Source organism: Morus notabilis, unplaced genomic scaffold (assembly GCF_000414095.1).
Source record: "Morus notabilis unplaced genomic scaffold, ASM41409v2 Scaffold594, whole genome shotgun sequence".
Classification (NCBI taxonomy): domain Eukaryota; kingdom Viridiplantae; phylum Streptophyta; class Magnoliopsida; order Rosales; family Moraceae; genus Morus; species Morus notabilis.
The window spans coordinates 614,964-642,197 of record NW_010359491.1 but is presented as its reverse complement, the minus strand read 5'-3'; the positions used below and the strand labels follow the sequence as shown (position 1 = coordinate 642,197).

The following is a 27,234-nucleotide window of genomic DNA, read 5'->3' as shown; positions in this document are numbered from 1 at the left end:
CTTAAGAAATAGTAACTTTTATTAGATTATGTTTCAAATAAATTAAAATTCCATCGTGCCATTTATAACTTACAAGTATTTCTTATTAAAATCAAGATAAAATATATTTACTTTTGTCGTTATGGGTCTTCACATTAATTTTTTTTAATCATAGTAGCAATTTAACTTATAAGTAATCAAACACGTTAACTCTAGTTTTTGGTATTAACAACAATTTGAAAAAAAAATAATATTATCATAATTACTTATGATACTGATAACACAATCACAATATTTTGGTTATATAAATATAAACAAAAAATACACATAAAATGAAGATGGACCTATAAATGATCTCGCACCTAGCATTCATAGATGGATTCTCACTTTCAGCGAGACTGAAATTATATCTCTCATCGGCTTATTAAATATAATTTAGACCTATTTGACTTTGGATGCTCTAACTATTAGCTGACGAAAGTTTAGTTAGATTTATTTCCGTTTCACTTGTGGCTCTAGTAATTTGATAAGTAACCACTAAGATTGAGGCATGAGAACATCACAAACTTTTTTTTAGTGGAAAAAAAAAAAGAGTAATTGCATTTTTGTATCCTAAATATTCGCTTTTTGCATAATGAAATTTGAATTTTTAATTTTTTTACAAAATGTACTTAAATTTTAAAATTAATAACAATTGGGATCCAATACCTAATAGACGTTATTAAATTGGGATGTTTCTATGGTCAATTAAAATTCATAATTAAATACGGAGATCACAAATGTGGGCTCATGAGCGTTTGGTTGTCATCAATAAACTGATATTTATTACAATAATTAATAAAAGAATATACAAATAATAAGATAGATTAACCAGACAATAATACAAATTAAGAAATATAAATAAATCGTATTAAGATTTGTAATGATTCGCTCTTAAAGACTCACGTCTACTTTATAGGGCAAAGGTTTTCTATTATATTGAAATTACGAGTACAAAATTATAGAGATCCCTGTTACAAAAGCGCTCTGATATGTAATAATTCGTAACGCCTTCTCAGAATTATAGCAAGCAAGTGGGCCTAAAATCAAGGTCCACTTCATAGGAGAGTGGGCCTCGATTGTGACTTTAGATATAGACATGTGTCCACATTCATTTATTTATGGGATATTTACATTTTCACACTATGTTTTAAGTTGATTTAAAATCTATACATTCAGTTTTTAATCTCATCAAATTTATACTTTTAAATTTAATTTAATATACCAATTTATTTCTTATCTTAGTCAATAATTAATTTTGACATTTAAAATGATCAAATTATCCTTAAAAAAAGAGAGAAAATAAAACTAAAACTTTTCAACACTACAAAAAATAAAAAATAAAAACACAAAAAAACCAATTTCAATGGTATTTTAGATTTTTTAAGGTTAAAACTGTAAGTTTAAAGTTTTTTATGGTTTTTTTCTTTTTTCATTTTTATTGAAGGGTACTTTAAGTATTTTATGCTTAAAATCGAGAGTTGACTGTGAAAAGATATAGGGTGCGTTTGGAATTGGTTCCAAAATATTTTTATTTTCTATATGAAAATAGAAATGAAAACGTTTTCATTTTCATTTTGAAATTATTTCCGAAATGCGTTTGGTAGTTTTATTCAGAGATTGATTTCAGTTTTAAAAAAAAACTGAAACTACATTTGGTGGTTTAATTTTTGAAAACATGTAATAATATTTAAAATAATAATATATTAAATAAATAATATTATTAAATATATTAAATAATAATATATTAAATAAATATATTAAATAAACATCATTATATAAGACAAAAATGGTTTCAGAAAAGAGAGAGAAGAAAATGAAAAAAAAAATAAAATCCGTTTTCAGAAAACGAAAACGAGAAAATGAAAACACATTTTTTTCGTTTTCAATTTTTCACAAAAGACAAAAACGATTTTGTTTTCGTTTTTAAAAAATTTTTAGGCCAAACGCATTTTATGTTTTCGTTTTCATTTTTAGTCTCGAAAAACATGAAAAATGGAAATGAAAACAGAAACAAACAGGGCCTAAATTTCAATATTAAATATAATTTAAAGGTATACATTTGATGGGATTAAAAACTAAAGATATAGAATAAATCCAAAATACATAGTATAAAAATGTAAATATCCCTTCATTTATTAATGTGAGTGAGCAACTAGGGATCATGGGGTGGTTCCTGAAATTCAGCCAATTGAACCCTGAGGGTGTGTTTGGTTAAGTGGAAAGGAATGGAATAGAATGGAAATGAATGGAATATAATGGAATGGAATTCTAATTTGATGTTTGATTGGATTTATAAGAAATGAATGATCATTCAAAAGGAATGGTCATTCACCCATTTTGGGTAAATCACCATTCCTTCCTCATATAGGAGGAATGTCCATTCTAAATTTTTTTATTTATTTTTTTCCATAATTACCCTTCAATATTATAATATAATTAAAATATATTATATAGTAGTTATATCTTATAATATGTAATATAATATAATATATAATAAAAATATTATGATATAATATAATATAATTATAATATAGTTATAAATTATAATATATTATAATGTAATTGTATATAACATAATAACACAATAAAATAATATGATATAATATAATATAATTGTAATATTGTAACAAATAATATCATAATTATATACTTATTCTAATATTATTATTTTATAATATAATATGATATTATAATGATTTTAATAATATGATATTATAATTATGCTATTATAATTATAATATCTTATAATTATTATTTTATAATAAGATTATAATAATATTATATATTATATAATTATTATTTTATAATAATATTATAATAATTTTATATATTATATTATATTTATTAATGATAATATAATAATTAATATAATCAAAATTTAAATATAATCTTATAATTATAATATTATTATCTATCATAGTGTATTACACACGTTATGGTTATATAATATATTAATTATAATATATTTATTTAATCTAATATAATTTTTTTATAATTTTTAATAATATTATATTATATATCATAATTATATAATATATTATATAATAATAATTTTATTATATTATATTACATTTTATATTTTATATTGATAGATAAAATATTAGTGTTATATATAGCATAAGAATAAGTTTGTTAACATGAAAATATTCATGTTCCATTCTAGAAAATTCTTAAAATTACAATCAAATAAATGAATCAACTTTATTTTCCATTCCATTCTCATTTTTATTTCCATTTTCATTCTCCTATTGTAACCAAACGCAACCTTAAATCGAGTGATCAATATCTGTCTTATATGAGTCAAAAGGTAAACTTATGACTCGCTGCCCCGCTGACTAAAGACTCATATGCGATCAAAGGATACTATTAATCATGAGGGTTCAATAGAATTGAATCGAACAGAGATAAAGGCAGAGTCAAGCACTTATCTTGCAAGCAGCGATACAGACATTTGCTAGACTAGTATTTTGATCATTCTCGACATATGCAAATTTGTATGATTAAATTTAACCCCAACAAGATTAGCAAATGAAAAATAAAGATTGTCATTTTTTAAATAATTTTACGTGTAAATATTGTGTTTTGAGCTATCAATTTAATAGTGTCCTCAGTTATCACACTTTATTGCAATTGATTTTAAAATTTTAAGGTGCATTTTGTAGAAATTAAAAGTTTTGAGCTTATTGTGCAAAAAATTGAACAACTTGAGATGCAACAGTACAATTTACATAAAAACAAAAAAGAACAAATAGTACTCTAAAATTTGTCCTAAAACATGCACAGGTTGAGAGGTTATCTTTCTCAAAAATAAATAAATAAATAATATGTAGTTACTAGTTAAGAAAGAAAAATGTTCAATGACACGATTGGTGAGACCCACTTTATATTAGTGCGCACTACCTGTGTTTTATAACAGTGTTCAACTAAGAAGGATATTGTTTAGACAAAGAGTTAAGGGCTCTTAAGCTTTCATATTGTTTTGTTAAACAGATCAAAAATAAACTCTAAAACAAATAAATATTTTCAAAATACCAAAATGATCATTCCTAATCTTTAATAAATCCTATTGGAAACATTATTAAACTAAAATGTTAAATAAGATCAATCTTAAAAATGAAAAACCCTCAAAATAATTAAAGCATTCTTTGATGGGAATATTTATTTGAGCATTTTATAATTTTTTATTTAATTGTGTAGGTAAATAATATCTAAAATAACGTTACATGTAGATTTGGTATGATAATCATTGTCATTTTTAAAAATTCAATTGCTTCAAAGGTGTTTTGCGTATGTTTTTATAAATACAGAGGGTATTTTAAGCATTATAAAAATAAGAAGAACAAAAATAATGACCGTGTTTAGAATTGATCCCTTTTTATTTTTAACGTTTTTTGAGAAATAAATGAAAACGTTTTTAAAACGACGTTTGGCGTAATAAAAACAAACAACGGAAATGAAAATGATTTTTTAGTTTAGTGTAAAATAAGAGAGAAATAAAAAATGACTTTTAGTTATTTTTTATTTTTTATTTTTGTTTTCTCATCTCTCGAGCAGAGAGAAAGAGGTAGAGACATTAATTAATTTTTTTATACTGAAAATAATCTCTTCATAAAACTATAAAACACATTTTCAAAAATAATTTTGTCTGAAATTAAAAACGTTTTCGTTTTCATTTTCATATAAGAAACAAAATTATTTTGAAACGAGTTCCAAACGCGCCTAATATTTTAACAAAGCACAAGAGTGTGTTGGATATTTTCCTTCCAATACTATGCGTCACTAATTTGAGTTAAAATATAATTTTATTTAAAAAAAATTTTATTATAATAAAAAATTAAATATCACTATTTTATTATAATTAAACTCAAATTAATAAAATGAACCACCTACATTAGTGATAGGCTATTTTAGCTTCACTCCGTGAAGTTCACCTACACCATACAATCCCCTACAAAATTAACTTAATTATATCCGGGAGCACACACTCGTGTCGTGTATACCACCGCTTAGCCAATCAAAATATTTTCTTCGCCTATTTTAATTACCGATAAGTCCAATTATCCAAAATATAACTTGAATATTATCCAAACAGATTTTTCCCCATCACCGTCTCGTTCTCTCGACAGCCAAGAAAATCCCCAAGAAAGAAAAAGGAGATAATTTTCCCTCTCCATTTTCCCTAGAAAAAGAAAATGGCACTTTCCGACCATTTCTGACCCAAAACTCCGATTGAAAACCTGAGTTTTCCCCCATGGCCCTTCTCGTCCCTTCGCCGGAAATTTCTAGGGTCTTCTGTTGCCCAAACCCTATTCCTGGAAAGCTCAAGAGCATAAAAATTTTCACGAACGAGAAGAAATTTGGGTCGAATTTCAGGGTTAGGGTTTGCGCTAGAGTTAAAGATTGCGAGGTTAGGGTTTCGGAAGGGGATCAGAATCTGAGGCTGTACGGACTGTTTTCGGCTCCAGTGAAGCAAAGTTCGAAGCCGAGCAAAGAAGAAGAAGAGAAGCAGAATTACTACGTGAACATGGGTTATGCGATCCGGACTCTCAGAGAGGATTTTCCCGAGCTATTCTACAGAGAGCTCAGCTTCGACATTTTCAGGTTTTATTTTTTATTTTCTTTAGCTCTTCCATTTACTACATTTGCGCCTGCGGTAGAAGAAAATGAATTAATTTTTGGAAGATTATCTCCTATTTTGTACATATATCACATATTTGTGTATATTATTAGCAATAGTTTGCAGTTTGATGGTTTTTGCATGGTCCCTTCTGTTTGGTTGCTGAGAAATTACAAGACAGAACAACACTTTTCAAACCAGGAAACTTGACTTTCTAAAGAAAATTTTCATTGCGTGTAATTAGATGAATTAGACATATACATACTCGTGCTTTTTGCACGTATAATTGTATATACTATATACGGTTACTTGAGATTTCCTTGAAGAGAAGCAGAGACTTGTTCATCCAAATATCATGACTGATGAGGTTGGAAAGCCAGATTATTGATTTTAACTACGTAAAAATCTGTTTGTTTTTTCTCTTGCATGCCATGGTGGTAATCGGTATAGATTTCGATATGTCTGGTAATTTCTCATTTACTCGTGTAGTTTTGGATACTAATGTTGGTTTATGGGTAACTCGAGAGGCACGTTCTCAAATTTGTAAATGTTATCATTTTTTGCCTGTGATGATGTCCTCTAATACATCACAGTATTGGTACTTTCTGTTTTGTAAGGCGTTTTCAGTTTATTGTTGTTGTTGCAGATAAGAGTAGTTATGTGTGCTATTGAAGTCTGTGTTAGGTTCTCATAAGTGATGTTTGATTGTATTGCAAGTGTTATTTGTTTCATGGGAAGGAAAGTTATATGAATCTCTGTGTGATTTTTCTCGCTTTTCCTTTCAGAGAAGCTTTAATATCACATTATTTTTTTGTAAAATAATTTCTATTTTCTGTCCCTCTATCTTTTGTAGGGACGACATCATATTTAAAGATCCTCTTAATACTTTTGTGGGTATTGAGAATTATAAGTCCATCTTCTGGGCTTTACGATTCCATGGAAGAATATTTTTTAAGGCCTTATGGGTTGAGATGAGCAGCGTGTGGCAGCCTGTGGAGAATGTCATAATGGTTCGCTGGACTGTCCATGGAATCCCACGAGTTCCATGGGAGAGTTGTGGTCGATTTGATGGCACCTCCGCATACAAGCTTGACAAGAAAGGGAAGATTTTTGAGCATCGTGTTGATAACATAGTTTCACCCCCAAAGTTCAAGGTTCTGGGTGTAGAGGATATAATCCAATCTCTTGGCTGCCCCCAGACCCCAAAACCAACATTTTTTGAAATTTCACCATCTTCGTCATCAAGGGGAAGTTAGTGTTGCAAAACTTGCATCAAAATTTTGGAGTAATGACGTGTTCATATGGTTGAGTAAAGATAGAGCTAGAGCTTTGCATCAGTTCCTGATGTTTAGATTGTCGAATACTATGTGAGTTGACAAAGGCTGGTGCTGTACTTGAGGCTGGTAATTAGCCTTATGGTCTGTATTGACCTGGTAATATCACTCAATTCGTAGCCTCCGCTCTCAACTTGGCAAAGCACGAGCAATATAGGCCGTAAGTCATGTAAAACAGTTACTAAAATTCAGCTAAACAGTATTGAGATAAATGCAATATTATATATGCCGTTGTATATTTGTATAGTCTTGATTGCAAGTTGTCATTTTCAAGAATTGTACCTTCTTGTATGTTGTTCTCGATGCAGATGCGACATTTTATGAATGAATAAAAAGAGAAATCATGAATATTAACAGGATGATATCTTCACATATATCTCTTAAAAGTGTACGTGTATGGATCATGATTTTTATCTTTTAATTTTTATTATAATATTTTATAGTTAAATAATTACACTAATAAAAATGTATTTATTAAAAATAAGAGGTAAAGGTCTAGATTTATACGTTTTTAAAGTTAAATTTTATATTTTTTTATATTAGCAGGACACTGACAAGATCATGGGATGCCTGAAGCAAAAGCATCATTCTCATCCAATGAGATAGGAACTTTCATAAAATAAACTCGCAATAAATAAAATAATTTTTCTTGAAAACTTAGAACGCACGATTCTCCATCCACAATAAAATCTTGAACAATATCTTTAAGAGAAGATCTTAGATTAGTCTGTGTTTTAATCAGCTCAACAATCACTTAACAAAGATCAAGAAAATCAAATAATATTATCATGAGTTCTTGGTAGCTGGTTCGATTGCATTCCATGTTTACCAAATGTTAGATTTGAAGCTCTTGAGAAATTCAGGTTTGGGTGGCGGGATGACAAGGCGCGGATGATCTTGGTGTAGCTTGAACTTCTGGAGCTTGTCGACGCCATCTTGCTTCTCGTTGTAAGTTGAGACGGATTTTGCGATTATTTGATAGTTTTTTTTTTCATGGTACCAAAATGATAATTCCCTTTCTATGAATTAGTACCGAATGCAAGTCTTCGTATTTTTAGTAATTACAACATGCATAAACATAGAAGTTTTGAGTAAAAATGCAAAATTAATAACAACTAATAGCAATGGAAAATGTTGGATACCACAAACAAAAGACTAATTAGATTAGTTTATCTATCACTTAACAGTAAATAACTAGGACCACGTTTGTTTTACCAATTCAAGTTTTACTACAGTAAAAAACTCTTAAAAACAGTCACATACTTTTTTGCTACAGTAAAATGCTATCACATAAAGTCACATCTCAATTCGAATTGAAAACTCGAATCAGTGAACTAAACGGGCTCTAGATTAGTTTTGTATAAAAAGTATTGAGATTCATGTATGTTGATCTTCCTGAATGATTCTAATTAAGTTATTAATAACAAATCGTGTTTACAAAATAATTTCTTTAAAAGAAAAAAAAAAGATTGTGGGACTATGCCTACAACTACGTTATATTAGCCCTCTTTAATTTATTGGTTCAAATTTTGTTAATTTGAATTTTTTTATATGCACTCAAAAATTTTTATTGTATAGTTTAAAATGCAGTTTGGATTAATATTTGAATGTGCATTTAAAATGTTTATATAAATCGGGAATAAAATTTAAATTCTAATAAGCGTAGAGAGCATAGAAAAAAATTCAATCAGAATTAGTAAATAAAACAGGGGATTGTTTTCGATAGTATAAGATTTGTTAATAGACATTATATCTTCACTAATATATTTTATCCCAATAACAAGTACCAATATATTTTATCTAAGAGCTTCTCCGACACACGCTAATATGGTGTGAAAAAGCATGAATGGCGTTGGAGAATAGCTCCAACCGAGCACCAATTTTCACACCAGTTTAGTATTAATTCAGGTGGGTTGAACAGTAAAAACCCAAATATGAGTTTCCACTGTTCACTCAACACCAAATTTTACAGTAGTTTTTATCTTTTTTTTCTTTTAAATTTGCAAAAAAGAATATATATATATATATATATATGGATTGGTATTAGAGTGGTGCAATGGGTTGGAAATGAATTTATTATTTGAAGTGAAAGTTACACTATTTTGGTGTGAAAGTTACCACCTTTTGTTTTTGGTTAAAGGGTTGGAGATGCTCTAATCATAATGAATAATCTTAACAAATAATTTTTAAAATATGTGAGTTAAGATTTTTATTTTTTACTCTTAATTTATAATTTTTTTAGTTAAATAATTACATTAATAAAAAAATATTTATTAAAAATAAAAAATAAAAGTCTAGAGATATTTATTAAAAATAAAAGGTAAAAAGTCTAGGCTCCGTAAATTCTCTATTTCTTCTGTTTTATTATAATTGCTATCAAGCCCGAGCCCGTTTCTAGCCCGTGGGCTTCATTTTACATCGGCCCGTGAAAATTAAATCGAAACTCGTGCCGGTGTTATTGTAGGCCGGAAATCTAGGAAATAATCAGGTTCCACACCATTTTTGAGAGGAGATACCGAGATAGTTGTTTGAGATAATTAAAGAAGTACCAACACTAATATCGATGTACACAACTTGAAAACTCAACCTCCAATAATATTAGCAGATATCACCTGCTTATATCACCTATAAATTCAAATGAAAACGAAGTAAAATTTCTACTAAAGGCCTCCATTTAAAAATGTTTACTGTTATACAATACTATAGAAATATCCATTTGTTTTTAATAAAGAATATATTATACCAAAATTTTCCTTATAGTTTATTTTGAACATGTTTCATATATGATATGTTTTTCATAATAATATAAGATTATTTTTTCTGATTATTTTAAGAATTTGAATTTTCTTTTTATCTCATTTAATATTTTGTTATCAATTAAATTGATTTATTCTTGATATGGTTTTTTAAATTAGGAGTTTCCCTCCCCCTTGTTTTTTTTATAAAAAAAATATCACTGCATTTTGTCCGCTGGCATCTGGTCTAGGGCTGACAATCCAAGTAGCGATACGATTTGAAACCCGTACGAAGTTAGTGGGCTTGTGTTTATTATAAATGAGTTTGGGTCATAATCAGGTTGACACGATTAATAAATAAGTTGTGTTAGGGTTGATCTCCGAACACGAAGTGACACAAATTAACACGATTAACTATATCTATCATCAATATAATGATATGTGATATAACATGAAAGTTTATATGACATATTAAATACAAATAATGTGAATTTTAATATTTATAGGTTAAAATATATTTATTTTTCTTAAAGAAAAAGATAAATTAACCAATAAATATGTTAAACCTGTCTTGACCATGTTAAATAAGTCATTATTATATTAGTTATTTATTCAATATATTAATTTAAACATGTTATATGGGTTGACACGATTACCACGATTAATAAATGAGTCGCGTTCGGGTTGACATTTTTGACACGTTTAATAAACAAGTCGTGTTTTGGTTGATGTTTTCTGACACGATTAATAAACGGGTTGACACGAACACGACTCACTAACACGGATTGTCACCCTTGATTTGGTTTACTCGCATTAGTCGCCTAGAACACCTGCTTTCCTTTCTCTCTCAAAAATATAATTGCTAAACATGTTGTCTCGCAAATCTGTGAAATGGGTTCTTCTATTGATGGCGATCTCTATGTCCATGTTTGAATTATCTAGCTCCAAAGCTGATCCTTGTTGGGCAACTAAAAAGAGGTGAATGAGAGAAAAAGTTGTAAAATGTAAGCCAATTTAATTTTCCTATATACCACTTAATGTATTGGATTCAATTTTGTTAATTTTTCACTTTATATTCATTATTGTCTGTAATTATGATATCATTATAGTAATGAAATGTCTTCTTTATGCATTCATGTATTAGATTCAATTTTGTTATTTTTTCACTTTATATTCATTCTTATTTGTAATGATGATATCATTATAGTAATGAAATGTCTTCTTTATGCATTTATGTGTCGTGTATTTTTATTATTTTAAATTTCGTACAAACTTTTATATTCAGTATCTTTCATAATGATATGTCTGTTAAAATAATGAAAATGCTTATTGATGAATACATTTTCGTGTTTTTTTTATATATATATTACAAGTTCTATTTCATAATGATATTATCATTATGTTAATGAAAATACATATTCTATTCTTTATTATCCTTTTTTTAATGTATTTTTACTTATGATATTCATTTTGATAATGAAGATTAAGTCATCACATTTTTGATCTTTCATATTTTAAGAACTTGTTGGAAATTATTGTTATTTTATTGCGGACTGTTATATTCATTCTTGTCTGTAATGATATTATCATTGCAGTAATGAAAAATCTTTTTTTATGAGTTCATACCTCATGTATTATTTTTTGTTTCAAATTTTTTACTAATTTTTATATTCGGTAAAACAATGATGTCTTTGTTAAAATAATAAAAATGCTTATTCTTAAATACATTTTTTTTTGCGTTTCTTATGTTTTACAAGTTTGATTCCATAATGATATTTATCATTATATTGATGAAAATGCATACATTAATCTTGTTTTTATATATTTACAAATTGTGCACGGCTGTTGCTTATAGAGGACGATGGAGATGCGGTGGAAGGGTGCCTTTTTTTTTTTTTTTTTTTTTTCATTTCCATTCTTTTTTTTAAAAAAAATGTGATGCTTTTATTGTTTTATTTAGAGAAACTTAATAAGCAGCTTTCATTAAATGTAATTTTCAAATTTCATTTCACTTTTTATCTAAAATCAAATTATGATTTTATTTTAAAAACTTTCCTATTTTGTTAGTTTCATTATTTTTCTCTTTTTTCATTATATAAAGATATAAACGTATTTGTGCATATACTAGTGGATAGTTTTATAAATAAACAAATAGGTATACATTTTTAGATTCAGAGTGCTCTAAATAGACGTTTTTTTAAATAGCCCAATTAAAAACTCACAAAATCAAAATGCTAGTAGGGTTCCAAAATCAGAAAACTAAATGTAGGTAGGCCAATTATAGAGCACACAAACAGTTCTTTTAACAATATCACTTCTCACTTCTTGTTCCCACATTTTCTCTGAATATACTATTTTTAAAAAAATATTTTAAAGGCGCCATCAGTGTTAAGCATCATTATTAATAAATGTCGGCCATAATATCTCATGCTGTAAGATCGATTTTCTATCGGTGAGTGATACTTCAATACTATCAGTGTCTTATAGCATAAATCTAATTTTTATGAGTTGTAAAGTCTATATATTAGTCATTATTTTAGTTAATTTCCCTATCTAATTATTGATCAATTAGTTCATTAATCGATAAATATAAGTTCGCACTTTTTTTTTTTCATATCAAACAAGGGAATTTCTGCAATATGAAATTCTCATTATGCGATTCATAAAATCGAATTGGAGTGCAACTCGAAGGATTTGGTCTCATTTTTTACCGTTTGCACTTTGCATACGGTTTCAACGTGAAGTGGATGTAAGAAAAGCAAGTCCCTTTAAACCCAGGTGCCAGGATGGCACGGTTGTCAAGGTCGGTGTGACGCGACTCTGACCGGGAATCATCATTCATCACCCATCCCAGCTGGCCTTTCTTAAAAAAGTAAAAAAATAAAAATAATAATAATAATAATTCATCTTGTTTCCTTCTATGCTAGCAGCTTTCATGACTATTCTCCATTGAGAAATCGCCAATCAGGACTTGGATTATTTTTGTCGGTTGGCTAATTGGCAAGACGTGGCTTCAAATGCAAGATTTGGAACGTGCATAAAATTGCGGAGAAGAAAATAAGGGCACGTTCTTTTGTCAAAAAAAAAATTTTAAAAAAAATAATTTGAGTTTTAATTTTATTTAAATTAATATTTTTTTAAATTTTAATTTTATTTAACTTTACTCAATTTTATTCAAGTTACAAACTCCGTTTACTTCGCTGATTCGAGTTTAAAATTTGAGTTTTTCTACAGTAAAAAGCTCTAATAAACAATCATATCTAACTTTTTTGCTACAGTAAAAAGCTCTCACATAAAGTTACATCTCAACTCGAATTATAAACTCGAATCAGCGAAGTGAACGAGGCCGTCTTCAACTCAAGTTATAACTAGAATTCAACTTAAAAATTATACTCAAATTACACTCTAAAAGAACAACCCATAAAATATCACGGCGACTTTCTTAGCGCTTAATTAAGGGAGAATTTTATGACAGGATGAAATAAAAAGTGTCTACTAATAACATATCAAAATCTGATGAAAAAGGTGCATTAATAAATCACGAGTAAAAGGGAAAAACATAAAAAAAAAAAATTTATGTAAACTTTTAAGGGAAATTTTTTGATACGCTATTGGTATGTCAGAGTTTTTTTAATTGTTATATATATATTTTAATATTTTTTAATTTTTATGTGATTTTATGTAAATTTAACGGATAAAAAAAAGATGAATTATTAATGATTTTTATGAAAGCTGATTTTTAATGATCTAAAACACAACTCTATTAGTAATGTATTTCATCATATCTTACAGCAATTTTTTTTTTTCTAAATCTATTGATAAAATATGATTCTTTCTCAAGTTTTGCTAATTTCTATTAATGGATCAGAATTTATCCTATTAATAAAGTAATCTTTATACCACATGTTCTTTAAAAAAGAAAAATTACATTAACAAAAGTCAAAAGTAAAAAAAAAAAAAAAATAGTTCCCCACATAAAGAAACCTTGCAACATTTTTTTTTTTTTGAAAAATAGACTATGAGACATGTCATTTCGAAGTACGAAAAAACAATTTATGTAAAACAAAATAATTTTGTTCCTTGATACGCAAAAAATATTGCTCGTTATGACGTAATAAGATAATTTTGTTTCTCTTTATGATGGAAGAATAATAGATTGTTTTTCTTTGAAAGTAAGAATAATAGATACGTTGTCACTTCGAAAAAGATATAACAGAATATAACTAAAATCCTTATTTTAAAACTCATGAATATTGCTGTTGGAGATATGCTTAAATACATGTCTTTATGTTACGTTTGAGATTCAAATCACCTGTCCTCAATCAAAAGAAAAATATCTTAAAAAATTTATGAATATAATTAAAATGCCAAAAGTGGCGGATATTTATGAATGCTATTAAAATAACCAAATGGGGGATTAAGATATTTTCGTTTAAAAGTAAGGATGAAATAAAAGGGATGTAGATGTAGTTAAAATATCCTGTTTGAAAAGTTGTGGATATTTATGGGTGTAATTATCATACCACATGGGAGATATTTTCATCGAAAACGACAAGTACTAAAGTTTGTGGGTATTTACGGATATAATTACCATACCACGGGGGATTCTTTTATTGGAAAGTACTAAAGTCACTAACAATTTTCTTCTAAGAAAAGGAAAAGAAAAAGGTCGCATTTCAAATAATGAGGCAGTGACAATTTGCAATTTTTTTTTTTTTAAAGAGAATTTTTTTGGCGTCTTCTATATTTTTAAAAATACTGGTATTTTTTTTACTTAATAGTTATTAAATTTGTATTATTTTTTTAATTTAATTTAATTTATAATTAAATTTAATATAAATTTAACAGTTAAAAAATAGATAACACGGATATTTAAAAAAAAAAAATATAAAAACTTAAAAAATAGTCTCTATCTTTTCATTTTAAAAAAAAAAAATCTTTCTATCTATCAAAAACAAAAAATAATTTTTCTTTTAAAAAAAGAAAAGGATATTGAAAGAATTCGGAGTATATACCTATTTTCGTGTTGCCTCATTTAACAATTATAAATTTATATCGTCAACTCGCCGGTCGGCACATGAGGCCCCCCCCGCTTACGCTTACCCCAAAATATCTCACAGAAAAAAATTAAAAAAGTAATATAAAAATCTGAGGCTCAAAATGCTCTTGTTTCTCGAAGGAGTCGGTAGAAATAGATGCTCTGTCTGACCTGAAAATTGGGTCCCAGCCCATGCTCACAAAAACATTCATAAACTCAAAAGTGACCTACATGTAATCCAAGTAAAATTTCAACGCGTCTCCTCACCTCAATACAAAGTCTTTAGAGAAGTTCTTTAGAAACGGCTTCAGCGCGTGATTCGCTTAATCACATACAAAAAAAGCCTCTTAACAAACAGACACTCCGTTCTTAAAACCACACCAAAACAATCCAAACAACAAACAACAAACACAAACCGCAAAGGCAAACAAAAATCCCAAATCAAAAACAAGAAAAGACGTCCCGAACGTTAATGGGGTTCTTGTTTTTTTCCTAAAAAGAAAAAAAAAACTATCCCTTTAAAGAGAAACTCTCAAAGGGGCCAAATATCCTTGGTTTTGATTTGTGGATCTGTTATTATTATTTGGTTTTTGTGTTTTTTTGATTCAGAATGGAGGGTGAGAAGCAGAAGAAGAAGTTCATTACTTCTGAGGAGCTGAAAGATCACAACAAGCCAGGGGATTTGTGGATCTCTATCCAGGGTAAGGTTTATGATGTCTCTGAGTGGGTTAAGGATCACCCTGGCGGGGATGCGCCTCTCCTGAATCTGGCTGGTCGGGATGTCACTGACGCTTTCATAGCCTACCATCCGGGCACAGCCTGGAAATATCTCGACAAGTTCTTCACTGGCTATTATCTCAACGATTTCAATGTCTCAGAGATTTCCAAAGACTACAGAAGGCTTGCTAGCGAGTTTTCGAAACTTGGGTTGTTTGAGAAAAAGGGTCATGGGATTATGTGCTCCTTGACTTGTGTAGCTATTATGCTTTTTATTGCTTTTTATGGAGTTTTGTGTTGTGAGAGTTTTTGGGTGCATATGGGTTGCGGTTTCTTGTTGGGGTTTTTGTGGATTCAGAGTGCTTTTGTGGGTCATGATTCCGGGCATTACCAGGTCATGACCAGCCCGAAATACAACAGGTTGGGTCAGGTTTTGGCTGGGAATTGCCTTACTGGGATCAGCATTGCGTGGTGGAAATGGACTCATAATGCCCACCATATTGCCTGCAATAGCCTTGACCATGATCCGGATCTTCAACACATTCCTGTCTTTGCTGTCTCCTCAAGTCTGTTCCATTCGATTACATCGTGTTTTTATGGAAGGAAGTTGAAGTTTGATTCTCTGTCCAGATTCCTGGTTAGTTATCAGCACTTGACATTTTATCCTGTTATGTGTGTGGGGAGGATCAATCTCTTTATACAGACATTTTTGCTCTTGTTCTCAAGAAGGAATGTGCCAGATAGAGCATTCAACATAATGGGGATCCTTGTGTTTTGGACTTGGTTTCCTCTCCTTGTTTCCTTTTTACCCAATTGGCAGGAGAGGATTTTGTTTGTTCTTATCAGCTTCGTAGTGACATCAGTTCAGCACATCCAGTTCTGCTTGAACCATTTCTCCGCGGACACTTACCTCGGAGCACCAAGCGGGAACGATTGGTTCCAGAAGCAGACGAGCGGGACTCTGGACATTGCTTGCTCGCCTTGGATGGATTGGTTTCATGGAGGGCTGCAGTTTCAGCTCGAGCATCACTTGTTCCCGCGCTTGCCGCGGTGCCAACTGAGGAAGATCTCTCCTATTGTGAGGGACCTTTGCAAGAAGCACAATTTGCCTTACAGGAGTTTGTCCTTTTGGGATGCCAATGTTTCCACCATTCGGACTCTGAGGAATGCTGCCCTTCAGGCTAGGGATCTGAGTAACCCTGTTCCCAAAAACTTGGTTTGGGAAGCTGTTAATACTCATGGCTGAAGAGTGTTACAATATTAGGGAGAGGCATTTTCAAGATCTTATTTTCCTTTTTTTTTTTTTTTTTCACACCAGTATTTGATAATTATTTTTTTTCCCTTTAATAAGTTCTGATGAGCTTTTGATGATGACTGTCAATTCTTTGCGGCCTTGAACATGTTATCATTTTTGTTTACTGCATACTCTTGAGTTTAATAGAAATCCATTATCTATTTACTTAGCAGTGATTTCATCTATGTTTATTGCTTTATTCTTTTGGTTAATTGATTTATGGAGATTGACATTGCAAACTATTTGGTAGACATTTTCTTACGCAATGTTTCGTCCTTTGGTTGGTGTTTATAATTCAACAATCGGTATAGAAGTTGAAAACAGAGGATTTGGGGCCCATAGTCATATCTCCTTTTGATCTTGTTGGATGAAACCGATACTAAATTATCCTAAATAAAAATTCCATGTTTCTTAGGAGAAGAGCATAGACGTGACAGTTATATGTAACAACCAACAAAAGTGCAAATTCTTATAGACTGTAGTAATACATATAGAAGAAATACAATCTCGCACAACATGGCAGTGAAACAGTAATTTAGACTTCTAGACATGGCTCTTAATGGCGGAACTATATCCGGTTTGGTCATCATAGTACTTAGACCACAGCATAACTCCTGCATACTTTGAAGAACCCTTAATTGCGGGAAGCACTTGAGAAGAGAGATCGTCCGCAGGAATAAAGCCGCTTCCGGCAGCTTCAGGAGCGGCGGGCAGTCCTAAGAAAATCTTCTTGGCAGGAATATCTGAAGTCCACTGCTTCCATGCATTCACGAGACCGCTTATGTCCCCGGAGGAGTACTGGCAAGACGGATTGTTGTAAAACTGAACCCAGACATAGTCGAAAAAGTGAGTCTTAAGTGCATCTCCAATCCAAGCATCAGGGAAAGGGCACTGAGGGGCTGCACTTATGTAAACCTTTTTGCCCTTTTTGCTGTAGTTTTTAAGGTACTTGGCAAGTTCATTCCAATGTTGGTTTGTTCCTCCTTCAATATCGAAGTCAATACCGTCCAAAACAGCGTCCCCAAGTGGGCGAGACGACGAACTCCCCCCTAAGAAGTTGTTCCAAAGATAAGTTGCAACCTGCCTAGCGTCCTCAGAAGAGGCAAGTGAGTAGCTACCAGCCCCTCCTCCAAGAGAAAGCAGTACTTTCACGCCTTTCGCTTGGCAAGATTTTATGTCGGAGCTTAATCCGGTGCAGCCATTGGTGTATGGGTCACAATGGTCCGCGAGGTTGATCATTGGAGTCTGGCCATTGCCAAAGGTTGGGAGAAAAGCTATGTTAACATAGTCATAGTTGTCAGTTGCACAAGTTTCTTCCAAAGTTCCTTCGTTACCGTTCTGACCCCAATAGATGGCAATTTTTCCAGCCTCAGATTTGATCACCAATGCTAGAATTAGTGAACCGAGCAATGCTAGTGAGATTGTCAACTTCGTGGCCATCTTTGTTTGTAGAATTTTTAGAATGTGTTTTGTTGTGTTGGTTAAATTATGGTGTTGGCAAAAGGAAAATGTCTTTTTATAGGAGAAACAAGAACCCCTCTATGACTGTCTTTTTGTTAGGGTCCGTGGCTGATAGGTACATTCTTTTCCAACCTGGTTTGTTTTCTACTAATGGTTGTGGATTAACGAATGGGGTACCTGCTAAGAAACAAAACAATTTTCCACACCCTCATGAAATTCTTCTAGACCTCAAAATGCCCCAATTTTGTTGTTATTCACCACTCTATTGTTTTGCCAATTGTCAAATGTGAATAGTGAAAATGGTTTAATCCAATAGTTAAAATACATAATAAAAAGTAAAATTCTTATAGTAAACTCTTATTTTATTTTATCTTTTTATTCTCTTTCTACTTTGTCGTTTTTTTTAAAGAAAAAACGAACTTTATTACTCAATTGTAATAAAATCTGACAGAGAATCAACTCAGATAACATCTCTAAAAAGCGTACACGCAAAATTAGCCATCCAGTATACTACAGAGTTCCCTTGTCTGAAAATGTAGCAAAGCAGATTCACTAGTAGCATGAGAAATAGCTTCTTTAACATCCTCAATTATAGTTCCCTTTCTACTTTGTCGTTTTTTCTTAAATGGTTTGTGGAATTGCATTTGTGACTTGAGAAAATAGTCAGTAGTGGAAAGTGACAAAAAAACAACTACAAGAAAATAAGGTTTTGAGATTGGTCTTTCTTAGACCCAGCAATTAGCTGCCAAAGGGTTGGTCGTTGACCCCTATCTCAAGGGAGGCCTGCTTCACACAAAGCAAAGAACCTTCTTCACAAGTTGGCCACTAAGAGAATTGCCTTTAATTGCATATGACTGTGTTTGGTGGGATGTGGCTTGGCATGTTGGAAATAAAATTGAAATTAGGAGAGTTTGAAAAAAATAACTGTAAGTAGTTCTCTATTTTTAACCGTTATATCTGTATTAAAAATTACATATTTTGTAAATTTTTTATATGATTTTGAATAGAACTAACCATAAGAAACAAGTAATACCAATAAAAAGTCTTACCGTAGAAAGATCCATAAAATTAATTTAAAAATTATTTTCGAGATGTTTGAATAAACGGTACAAAATATTATATATCATGATGTATTTTACCTTAATTACTTTAGTGACAATTGCTACAAATACTATACCTAAGTTTTAATACTAATTACTTAAAACCTTTGAAATCACTTTCAAAAAAAAAAAAAAAGAAAAAAGAAAAAAGAAAAAACCCTTTGAAATTGATAAATCAAGTAAAATTTACAACACCCCTTAAAAACTTGTAAAGCTTATTACAGTGTTTTCTGGCAAATCCAGTTTAATTACGAAAACATTGTTTTTTTTTATTACTTTTGAAGTCACCAAAAAATTGTTTTAACTTTAATGTTTAGGAAGGACCTATATGGTATAATAATGGGCAAAAAGTAGGAAGGATCCTATATGATATAATAAGGATCCTATATGTTTTAATTTGTAACACCCTTAAATAATTTTAATTCAAACAATAAATTATACTTTTAAAGCTTGCAAGTGAACATGGGTTGTGACGTACTATGCTACAGATTTCTAGCACATTATATGTTCTCCTGCAGAAACTTCCTTCTTTTTTTTTGGGGTGCTGATCATGGAAATTTCCTTGTTTAAGCACAAGGAACAAGTCATGTCATCCAACTGGACAGAAATGTCGTTTTCAGGCCCAACCATGCCATTAGAGAGGCACACCCTCAGAACCATATAATCGAACGCATTAAGGATTTGTTTGTTTCATGCATTTAAATTTATAATTTTAATTTTGTCATAATATTTTTTTTTTACAAAAAATTTAAATTTTAAATATCAGAATAAAAAATCGCTAATTTAAATGCATAAACTAAACATGCCATGATTATTTTACTTCCATATAGATTAGTCACGAGCTGTTTTTCTATTTTAAACTAGGCTAATTGGCGATCTCTGAGGATCCGTTTGTTATATATATTCAAACTTAAATTATTGATTCTGTTACCGTGTTTTTCTCTTATAAAAAATTTAAATTTTAAACTTCAAAATTAAGAATCATAATTTGAATATTCATTTCAAATGGGCCCTAAGTAGTTAAAACTTAATACTTAGAAATATCCCTTTACCTCAGATTCCTCCGAAGACTGGAGATTGTATCACCTTCTCACTTTTAGCTCAAAATGATGGAGAACTCCTCCTAATTTTTTTTTTAAATTGTAATTTTAATACTTCTATAATTGAGATGCTAATTTTTCAACGATTTTAATTCTTTTGCTCATCAGATGATCTTACGCATGATTAAAACGGTCAGAAATTACCTTTTCTAATCAGTCTCGTGACGCTCATGTACTTAAAAATGTTCAAAATTAATGTATAAATAATAAAAGTAAGGAGATTTTTTTTTTTCTGTTTTGATTTACATAACTCCTGCTAGACTTATCTCAAAGTTTTGATTTATTTTCGAGATGTTTGAATAAACGGTACAAAAGATTATATATCATGATGTATTTTACCTTAATTACTTTAGTGACAATTGCTACAAATACTATACCTAAAATTTTAATACTAATTAATTAAAACCTTTGAAATCACTTCCAGAAAAAAAAGAAAAAAGAAAAAACCCTTTGAAATTGATAAATCAAGTAAAATTTACAACACCCCTTAAAAATTTGTAAAGCTTATTACAGTGTTTTCTGGCAAATCCAGTTTAATTACGAAAACAATTGTTTTTTTATTACTTTTGAAGTCACCAAAACAATTGTTTTAACTTTAATGTTTAGGAAGGACCTATATGGTATAATAATGGGCAAAAAGTAGGAAGGATCCTATATGGTATAATAAGGATCCTATAAGGATCCGTATGTTTTAACTTGTAACACCTTTAAATAATTTTAATTCAAACAATAAATTATACTTTTAAAACTTGGAAGTTAACATGGTTTGTGACTTACTATGCTACAGATTTCTAGCATATTATATGTTCTTTCAGTACAGAACAATTGTGGTCCTGCAGAAACTTTTTTTTTTTTTTTTTGGTGCTGATCACGGAAATTTCCTTATTTAAGCACAAGGAACAAGTCATGTCATCCAACTGGACAGAAATGTCGTTTTCAGGCCCAACCATGCCAATATGGTTAGATAGGGCACACCCTTAGAAGCGTATAAACACGGTCCGTTTATTTTATACGTTTAAATTTATAATTTTAATTTTGTTATAGTAGTTTCTTTTTATAAAAAATTTAAATTTTAAATGTTAAAATCAAACGCATAAATTAAATAGACCTTGATTATTTCACTCCTATAGAGATTAGTCACGAGCTGTGTTTCTATTTCAAATTCGGCTAATTGGCGATCTTTGAGGGTCCGTTTGTTACATATACTCAAACTTAAATCATTGATTATGTTACAGTATTTTTCTCTCATAAAAAATTTAAATTTCAAACGTCAGAATCAAGAATCATGATTTGAGTATTCCTTTCAAATAGGCCCTAAGTAGTTAAAACTTAAAACTTAGAAGTATCCCCTTACCTTAGAAGACTAGAGATTGTATCACCTTCTCACTTTTAGCTCAAAATGACAGAGAAGTCTTCCTAAACTTTTTGTAAGTTGTAATTTTAATACTTCCGTCATTTAGATGTTAATTTTTTAACGATTTTAATTTTTTAACGATTTTAATTTTTTTGCTCATCAGGTGATCTTACACATGATTAAAACGGTCAAAAATTGCTAATCAATCTCATGATGCACATGTACTTAAAATGCTCAAAATTAACGTATAATAAAAGTATCAAAGTTACAACTTATGGAGATTTTTTCTGTTTTGATTTATATAAAGCAAATTAAATGAGAAATTAGAATAGATAATTGCTTTTAAAGAAGAACAGAAAAGAAACAGAAAGTACAGGAAATTTTGAGATAAGTCTAGCATAGTTTGATAGAATATATCCAAAGATACGTAAGAAAGTCATAAAATTTTCAGACATGGCTCTTAATGGAAGAGCTATATCCAGTTTGGTCATCATAATATTTGGACCACAACATTACTCCTCCATACTTAGAAGAGCCCGTAATAACCGGAAGAACTTTGGAAACAAGATCATCAGCTGGGATGAATCCACTGCCAGCCGCTTGCGGCGAAGCAGGCAAGCCAAGGAAGATCTTCTTCGCTGGGACATCGGAAATCCACTTTTTCCATGAATTTTCAAGGTTAGAAAGATCACTAGACGTGTATTGGCAAGGAGGGTTGTTGTAGAACTGAACCCAAACGTAGTCAAAAAGGCCTGTTTTAAGAGCATCTCCAATCCAAGCATCAGGGAAAGGGCACTGAGGGGCTGCAGTTAAGTAAACTTTTTTATTATCCTTTTTGCTGTACGTTTTGAGGTACTTTGCAAGTTCACCCCAGTGCTTGTTTGTCCCTCCTTCAATGTCAAAGTCAATTCCATCCAAAATGGCTGCCCCGAGCGGGCGAGAAGGCGAGTGTCCCCCTAAGAAGTTGTTCCAAAGGTAAGTCGCGACGTGCCTGGCGTCGGAGGAGGAGGCGAGAGAGTAGCTTCCCGCGCCTCCTCCGATGGAGAGGATGACCTTGATGCCTCTTGCTTGGCATGATTTTATGTCGGAGCTTAGACCGATGCAGCCACTGCTGGACGGGTCGCAGTGGCTGGATAGGTCGATCGTCGGAATTTGGCCATTGCCAAAAGTTGGTAGAAAAGCTATGTTCACATAGTCATAGTTTCCTGTGGCACAAGTCTCAGATAGAGTACCTTCATTTCCATTCTGCCCCCAATAGATAGCAATTTTGCCAGCATTTGAACTAGCTGATAGCATCAGGAATGCTAAAAGGAGGAAAAGTAGAGAGCTTAATGAGTAACATGCCATTGGTTTTGAGTTTTGCTTGGACTAATCTGTAAAGCTAATTTGTTGTTTCAGTGCTGAGTTATGCTAAAAAAACTTGCTTTTATAGTGTAATGTATGTATCTTTATCTTTTTGTTTTTTTGCTGAATAAATTGTACGTGTTTTTATCTGACAAGACATGAGTTTATTTCTTTATTATATACTATTTATAATGTGTGTGCCTTGACTCTTAGCTCATGTCTTATGCACCTATTTTCATGCCCTAAATTTTTCGTTAGTGATGTTGGCTTGACAGAAACGGCATGAACAAACTCATGTGAACTTTGCCATGTCTATATGCTCTTGTCCAATACTAGCTCCTAATTTTGATACTTATGCTGTTTACTATTGATGTGAAGCTCTACTGGACATATACATACGTACACACACACACACACACATATATATGTAATTATTTTGTGAAGTGCAACCTGGCACAGAAAATATTGACCTGTGGTTTTGTCTTACATCTCTTTTGTTTAAGGACATATAGAAGGATGTTAGTACATCTAAATCAGGTAAATGATATCAGTAATATTCTAAAGTTTGTTTCCTTTTCAATATTCTTTTCCATTTAGCTACATTACCAAATTTTTCCTTTTAAAAATAGTTGCTCCTGATTCCAGATCGTACAACTGTTCTAGTTTGGCTTTCTCAGATTGGTAAGAAATAAATTTATAATAAACCATTAGTATTATTTGCATCACATGTTTAAATAGGAATTCATAGTTTGTTGCTACCTAATGTCCTTGCCTTGGGAAGGAACAAAGAAAGGTGAAGAGCACCAATCGCAGCTTTTTTCGTTGAAATTAACTTTTTTTAGTCTCAGTAGTTAGCGTAATTATCTCTTTTCGGGAAATAAATATGAGGTAGGATTTGGATATTTAGGGGGGGCAAATTACTATTATATTCGTGCACTCTTTCTGTGGAAATTATGTAAAACAGTTCTAACTGATTTCGAATCTTTGAGCGGGTCTAAACCGGGTCTTAATATGAAACATAATCTGAGGTTATAATTAGTAAAAATATGAAAAATAAAATAAAATAAAAATGACGTCAAACAATTATGAAATTTTACAGATATGATGCTTAAATTTTTTTAGGTATGCCTGCAAAAAATGGCCTCAAAAAATGCCAGATCTCGTAGTTGAGAGCAGCCGCAATGGATAAGAGAATGCGGATGGACTTAAGTATGGCTACAGGCGAAAAGGTTTCCTCGAAGTCGATTCCCTCCTTTTGCGTGTATCCCTTAGCTACCAGTCTAGCCTTATAGGTTTCGACCTTTCCTTCTGCATTTCTCTTTCTCTTGTAGACCCATTTACACCCAATGGGCTTAATCCCATCGGGAAGATCTACAAGTTCCCAGACTAGATTAAAATCCATAGATTTCATCTCAGCTTTCATGGCTTCTGTCCAGAGGTTTGCATCAACATCCTCCATAGCTTCTTTGTAAGTATAAGGATCTCTGTCATGTTCCAGAGATTCTGCCAAAAAGGTTTCCCCATTAGCCATGAATCTCTTAGGTTCATGTCTGATCCTCCCACTACGCCGAAGCCCCTTAGGTTGTTGTTGGGTTTCCTCTTCTACTCTGATTGGATTGGTTTCTAAAGGAACAGTCGGTATGACCAAGTCACTTGACATTTCCTCAAGCACCATTTTGCTTCGAGGCTTAAAGTCGTTCATGTAACTTTCCTCCAGGAATGTTGCATTCGTTGAAACCACGACTTTATTTTCCTTGGGATTATAGAAATAACCCCCTTTCGTCCCTCTCGGATAACCTACAAAAATGCACACTTCTGAACGTGCTTCCAACTTGTTCGCTTCCTTGTCCAGGACATGTGCAGGACATCCCCATATGCGAATATGGTTCAAGGATGTCTTCCTGCCCGTCCACAACTCGTGAGGAGTTTTAGGAACCGACTTTGTTGACACGTTGTTAACAAGATAACATGCAGTTTGTAAAGCATATCCCAAGAAAGATATAGGCAATGTCGAATAACTCATCATGGACCGTACCATGTCCAACAAGGTCCTATTTCTTCTCTCAGCTACACCATTCTGCTGTGGAGTGCCAGGTGCAGTTAAATGGGATAGAATCCCATTCTCTAATAAATATCCGGTGAACTCATCAGAGAGGTATTCTCCACCTCGATCTAATCGAAGTGCCTTTATGGGTTTACCCAGTTGCTTTTCCACCTCAGCCCGAAACTCCTTGAATTTATCAAAAGTTTCACTTTTGTGGCGCAATAGGTACACATAACCATATCTAGAGTAATCGTCGATAAAAGTGACGTAATACTCATACCCTCCTCTTGCCTTAATGTTCATGGGACCACAAACATCACTGTGCACAAGTTCAAGAACATCTTCAGCCCTATTGCCTTTAGACCCAAATGGTCTTTTGGTCATTTTGCCCTCCAAACAAGATTCACATTGGGGTAAGGACTCAACCTTTAAAGAACTTAAAGGTCCATCCTTTACCAACCTCTGTATCCTGTTAAAGCTAATATGACCAAGTCGCAAATGCCAAAGATATGTCTCATTAGAGTGAGAAGTTTTAAGCCTTTTAGAGTTATTAACAACTTCAGTGTTTAGCAGTGAGTCCATCTTAGGTTTGATAAAATATAGATTATTTTGCATCCATCCATCACAGATAAAAGACTTATTTTTACGAATCACAACTTTATTATTAAAAGAAACTGAATAAGAATCCTTAAATAAACAAGCAACAGAAATAAGATTCCTCTTAAATTGAGGAACATAAAAACAGTCTCGCAAAAATAAACTCCTATAACTATCAAAATAAAGATGGACGTCTCCCACTGCTTCAGCCAACACTAGTGTTCCATCGCCCATCCTCAACGTGAAGCTTTCATTTAGAAGACTTCTCGTTTGCTTGAACCCCTGCAGAGAAACACACATATGATTAGTTGCTCCAGAATCTATGACCCAGTTGTCACTGGATTCCTCAACCAGACATGCTTCCACAATCAAAAGATCACACTCACCTCCTTTGCCTTTAGCGGCTAGGTAGTCTTTGCAATTCTTCTTCATGTGCCCCACCTTCCCGCAATGAAAGCACTTAACTTTTTCGGGTTCTTCTTCTTCTTGTTCTTGCCCTTATTTGGCAGAACTGAAGAACTCTCATTCTTAGCTACTTGCTTCTTCTTTCCATTCCCTTAATAGGGTTTGGAGGAAGATGCCTCAACAAAGTTGGCCTCCACAATTGTCGACCCCTTGATTACAAACTTTTGGGAGTTCTTGCATCAACTTTGTCAGGGTTATATTCTGTCTAGCGCTCAAATTGAACATTGCCCTAAACGGAATATACTCCTTCGACAAAGTCTCAAAGATCATGGTCAATTGAGACTCAGCATCGATGTCGGCCCCATTGGTCTGAACTTCAGCCAAATAGCCCATCACCTTCAGCATATGTTCTTTTATGGAAGACCCAGCCTTCTGTCTGTAGTTAATGAGGTTACTAAGGGTTTCCCGACGTTTTTCAGCGGCTTGGCCACCGAACATGTCCTCAAGATTATCCATAATCTGACGAGCAGTTATGTAATCTTCATGTTGTGCTTGTAGCACAGTGGACATGCTCGCCATCATATAATAGCGAGCCATATCGTCAGAGTCCTTCCAGCGTTGATACGCTACGAAAACCTCATTAGGAGCATCAACAGGTGGCTCTAGAGGACAAGGTGTATTCAGTACGAAATTCAGTTTCTCAAAGGTTAGGACGATCTTTAGGTTCCTTTTCCAATCGGTGAAATTCTCGCCAGTTAAATTGTGTTTATTAAGTATCGACGATAATGCGCTAGAAGACATTTTGATCTACAATAAACATTCATATATCTAGTATAAGCTAACTTTCATAAACATTTAGTAATCAAACATATATACATGTTATAATGCAACAAATATGTTTGTGTGTCAAAACCTTGAAAAAATCACAACCTCACAACGATAATTCCAAACTCAAAATTTTGTAAGTCTCCTTGGGGAGATCATGCAAAAATTTAATTTGGAACACGGATCCCCTCCGATCAATATATACCATCCGAATCAATCTCTGTCCAGCATATATTGATAATCGTTTT

The 27,234-nt window shown here is 31.8% G+C and overlaps 5 protein-coding genes across 5 annotated transcripts; 2 read left to right on the top strand and 3 right to left on the bottom strand.

Moving 5' to 3' along the window:
• Nucleotides 1-5,000: 5,000 nt before the first annotated feature.
• Nucleotides 5,001-7,331, top strand: LOC21405298. The gene is made up of 2 exons (XM_010094587.2): nucleotides 5,001-5,622; nucleotides 6,492-7,331. The coding sequence occupies exons 1-2, from the start codon at nucleotides 5,273-5,275 to the stop codon at nucleotides 6,892-6,894; spliced, it is 753 nt and encodes a 250-aa protein (XP_010092889.1). The 5' UTR covers nucleotides 5,001-5,272; the 3' UTR covers nucleotides 6,895-7,331.
• A 7,668-nt stretch (nucleotides 7,332-14,999) lies between these two features.
• Nucleotides 15,000-16,885, top strand: LOC21405297 (delta(8)-fatty-acid desaturase 2). Its single transcript, XM_010094586.2, has one exon. It carries the CDS (start codon nucleotides 15,356-15,358, stop codon nucleotides 16,706-16,708), a length of 1,353 nt encoding a protein of 450 aa, XP_010092888.1. The 5' UTR covers nucleotides 15,000-15,355; the 3' UTR covers nucleotides 16,709-16,885.
• Nucleotides 16,886-17,299: 414 nt separating this feature from the next.
• On the bottom strand, nucleotides 17,300-18,196 carry LOC21405296 (hevamine-A). The gene has a single exon (XM_010094585.1). It carries the CDS (start codon nucleotides 18,194-18,196, stop codon nucleotides 17,300-17,302), a length of 897 nt encoding a protein of 298 aa, XP_010092887.1.
• Nucleotides 18,197-22,218: 4,022 nt separating this feature from the next.
• LOC21405295 (acidic endochitinase) lies at nucleotides 22,219-23,118 on the bottom strand. The gene has a single exon (XM_010094584.1). It carries the CDS (start codon nucleotides 23,116-23,118, stop codon nucleotides 22,219-22,221), a length of 900 nt encoding a protein of 299 aa, XP_010092886.1.
• A 3,220-nt stretch (nucleotides 23,119-26,338) lies between these two features.
• LOC112090913 lies at nucleotides 26,339-26,962 on the bottom strand. The gene has a single exon (XM_024163251.1). The coding sequence runs from the start codon at nucleotides 26,960-26,962 to the stop codon at nucleotides 26,339-26,341; it is 624 nt and encodes a 207-aa protein (XP_024019019.1).
• Nucleotides 26,963-27,234: the final 272 nt, after the last annotated feature.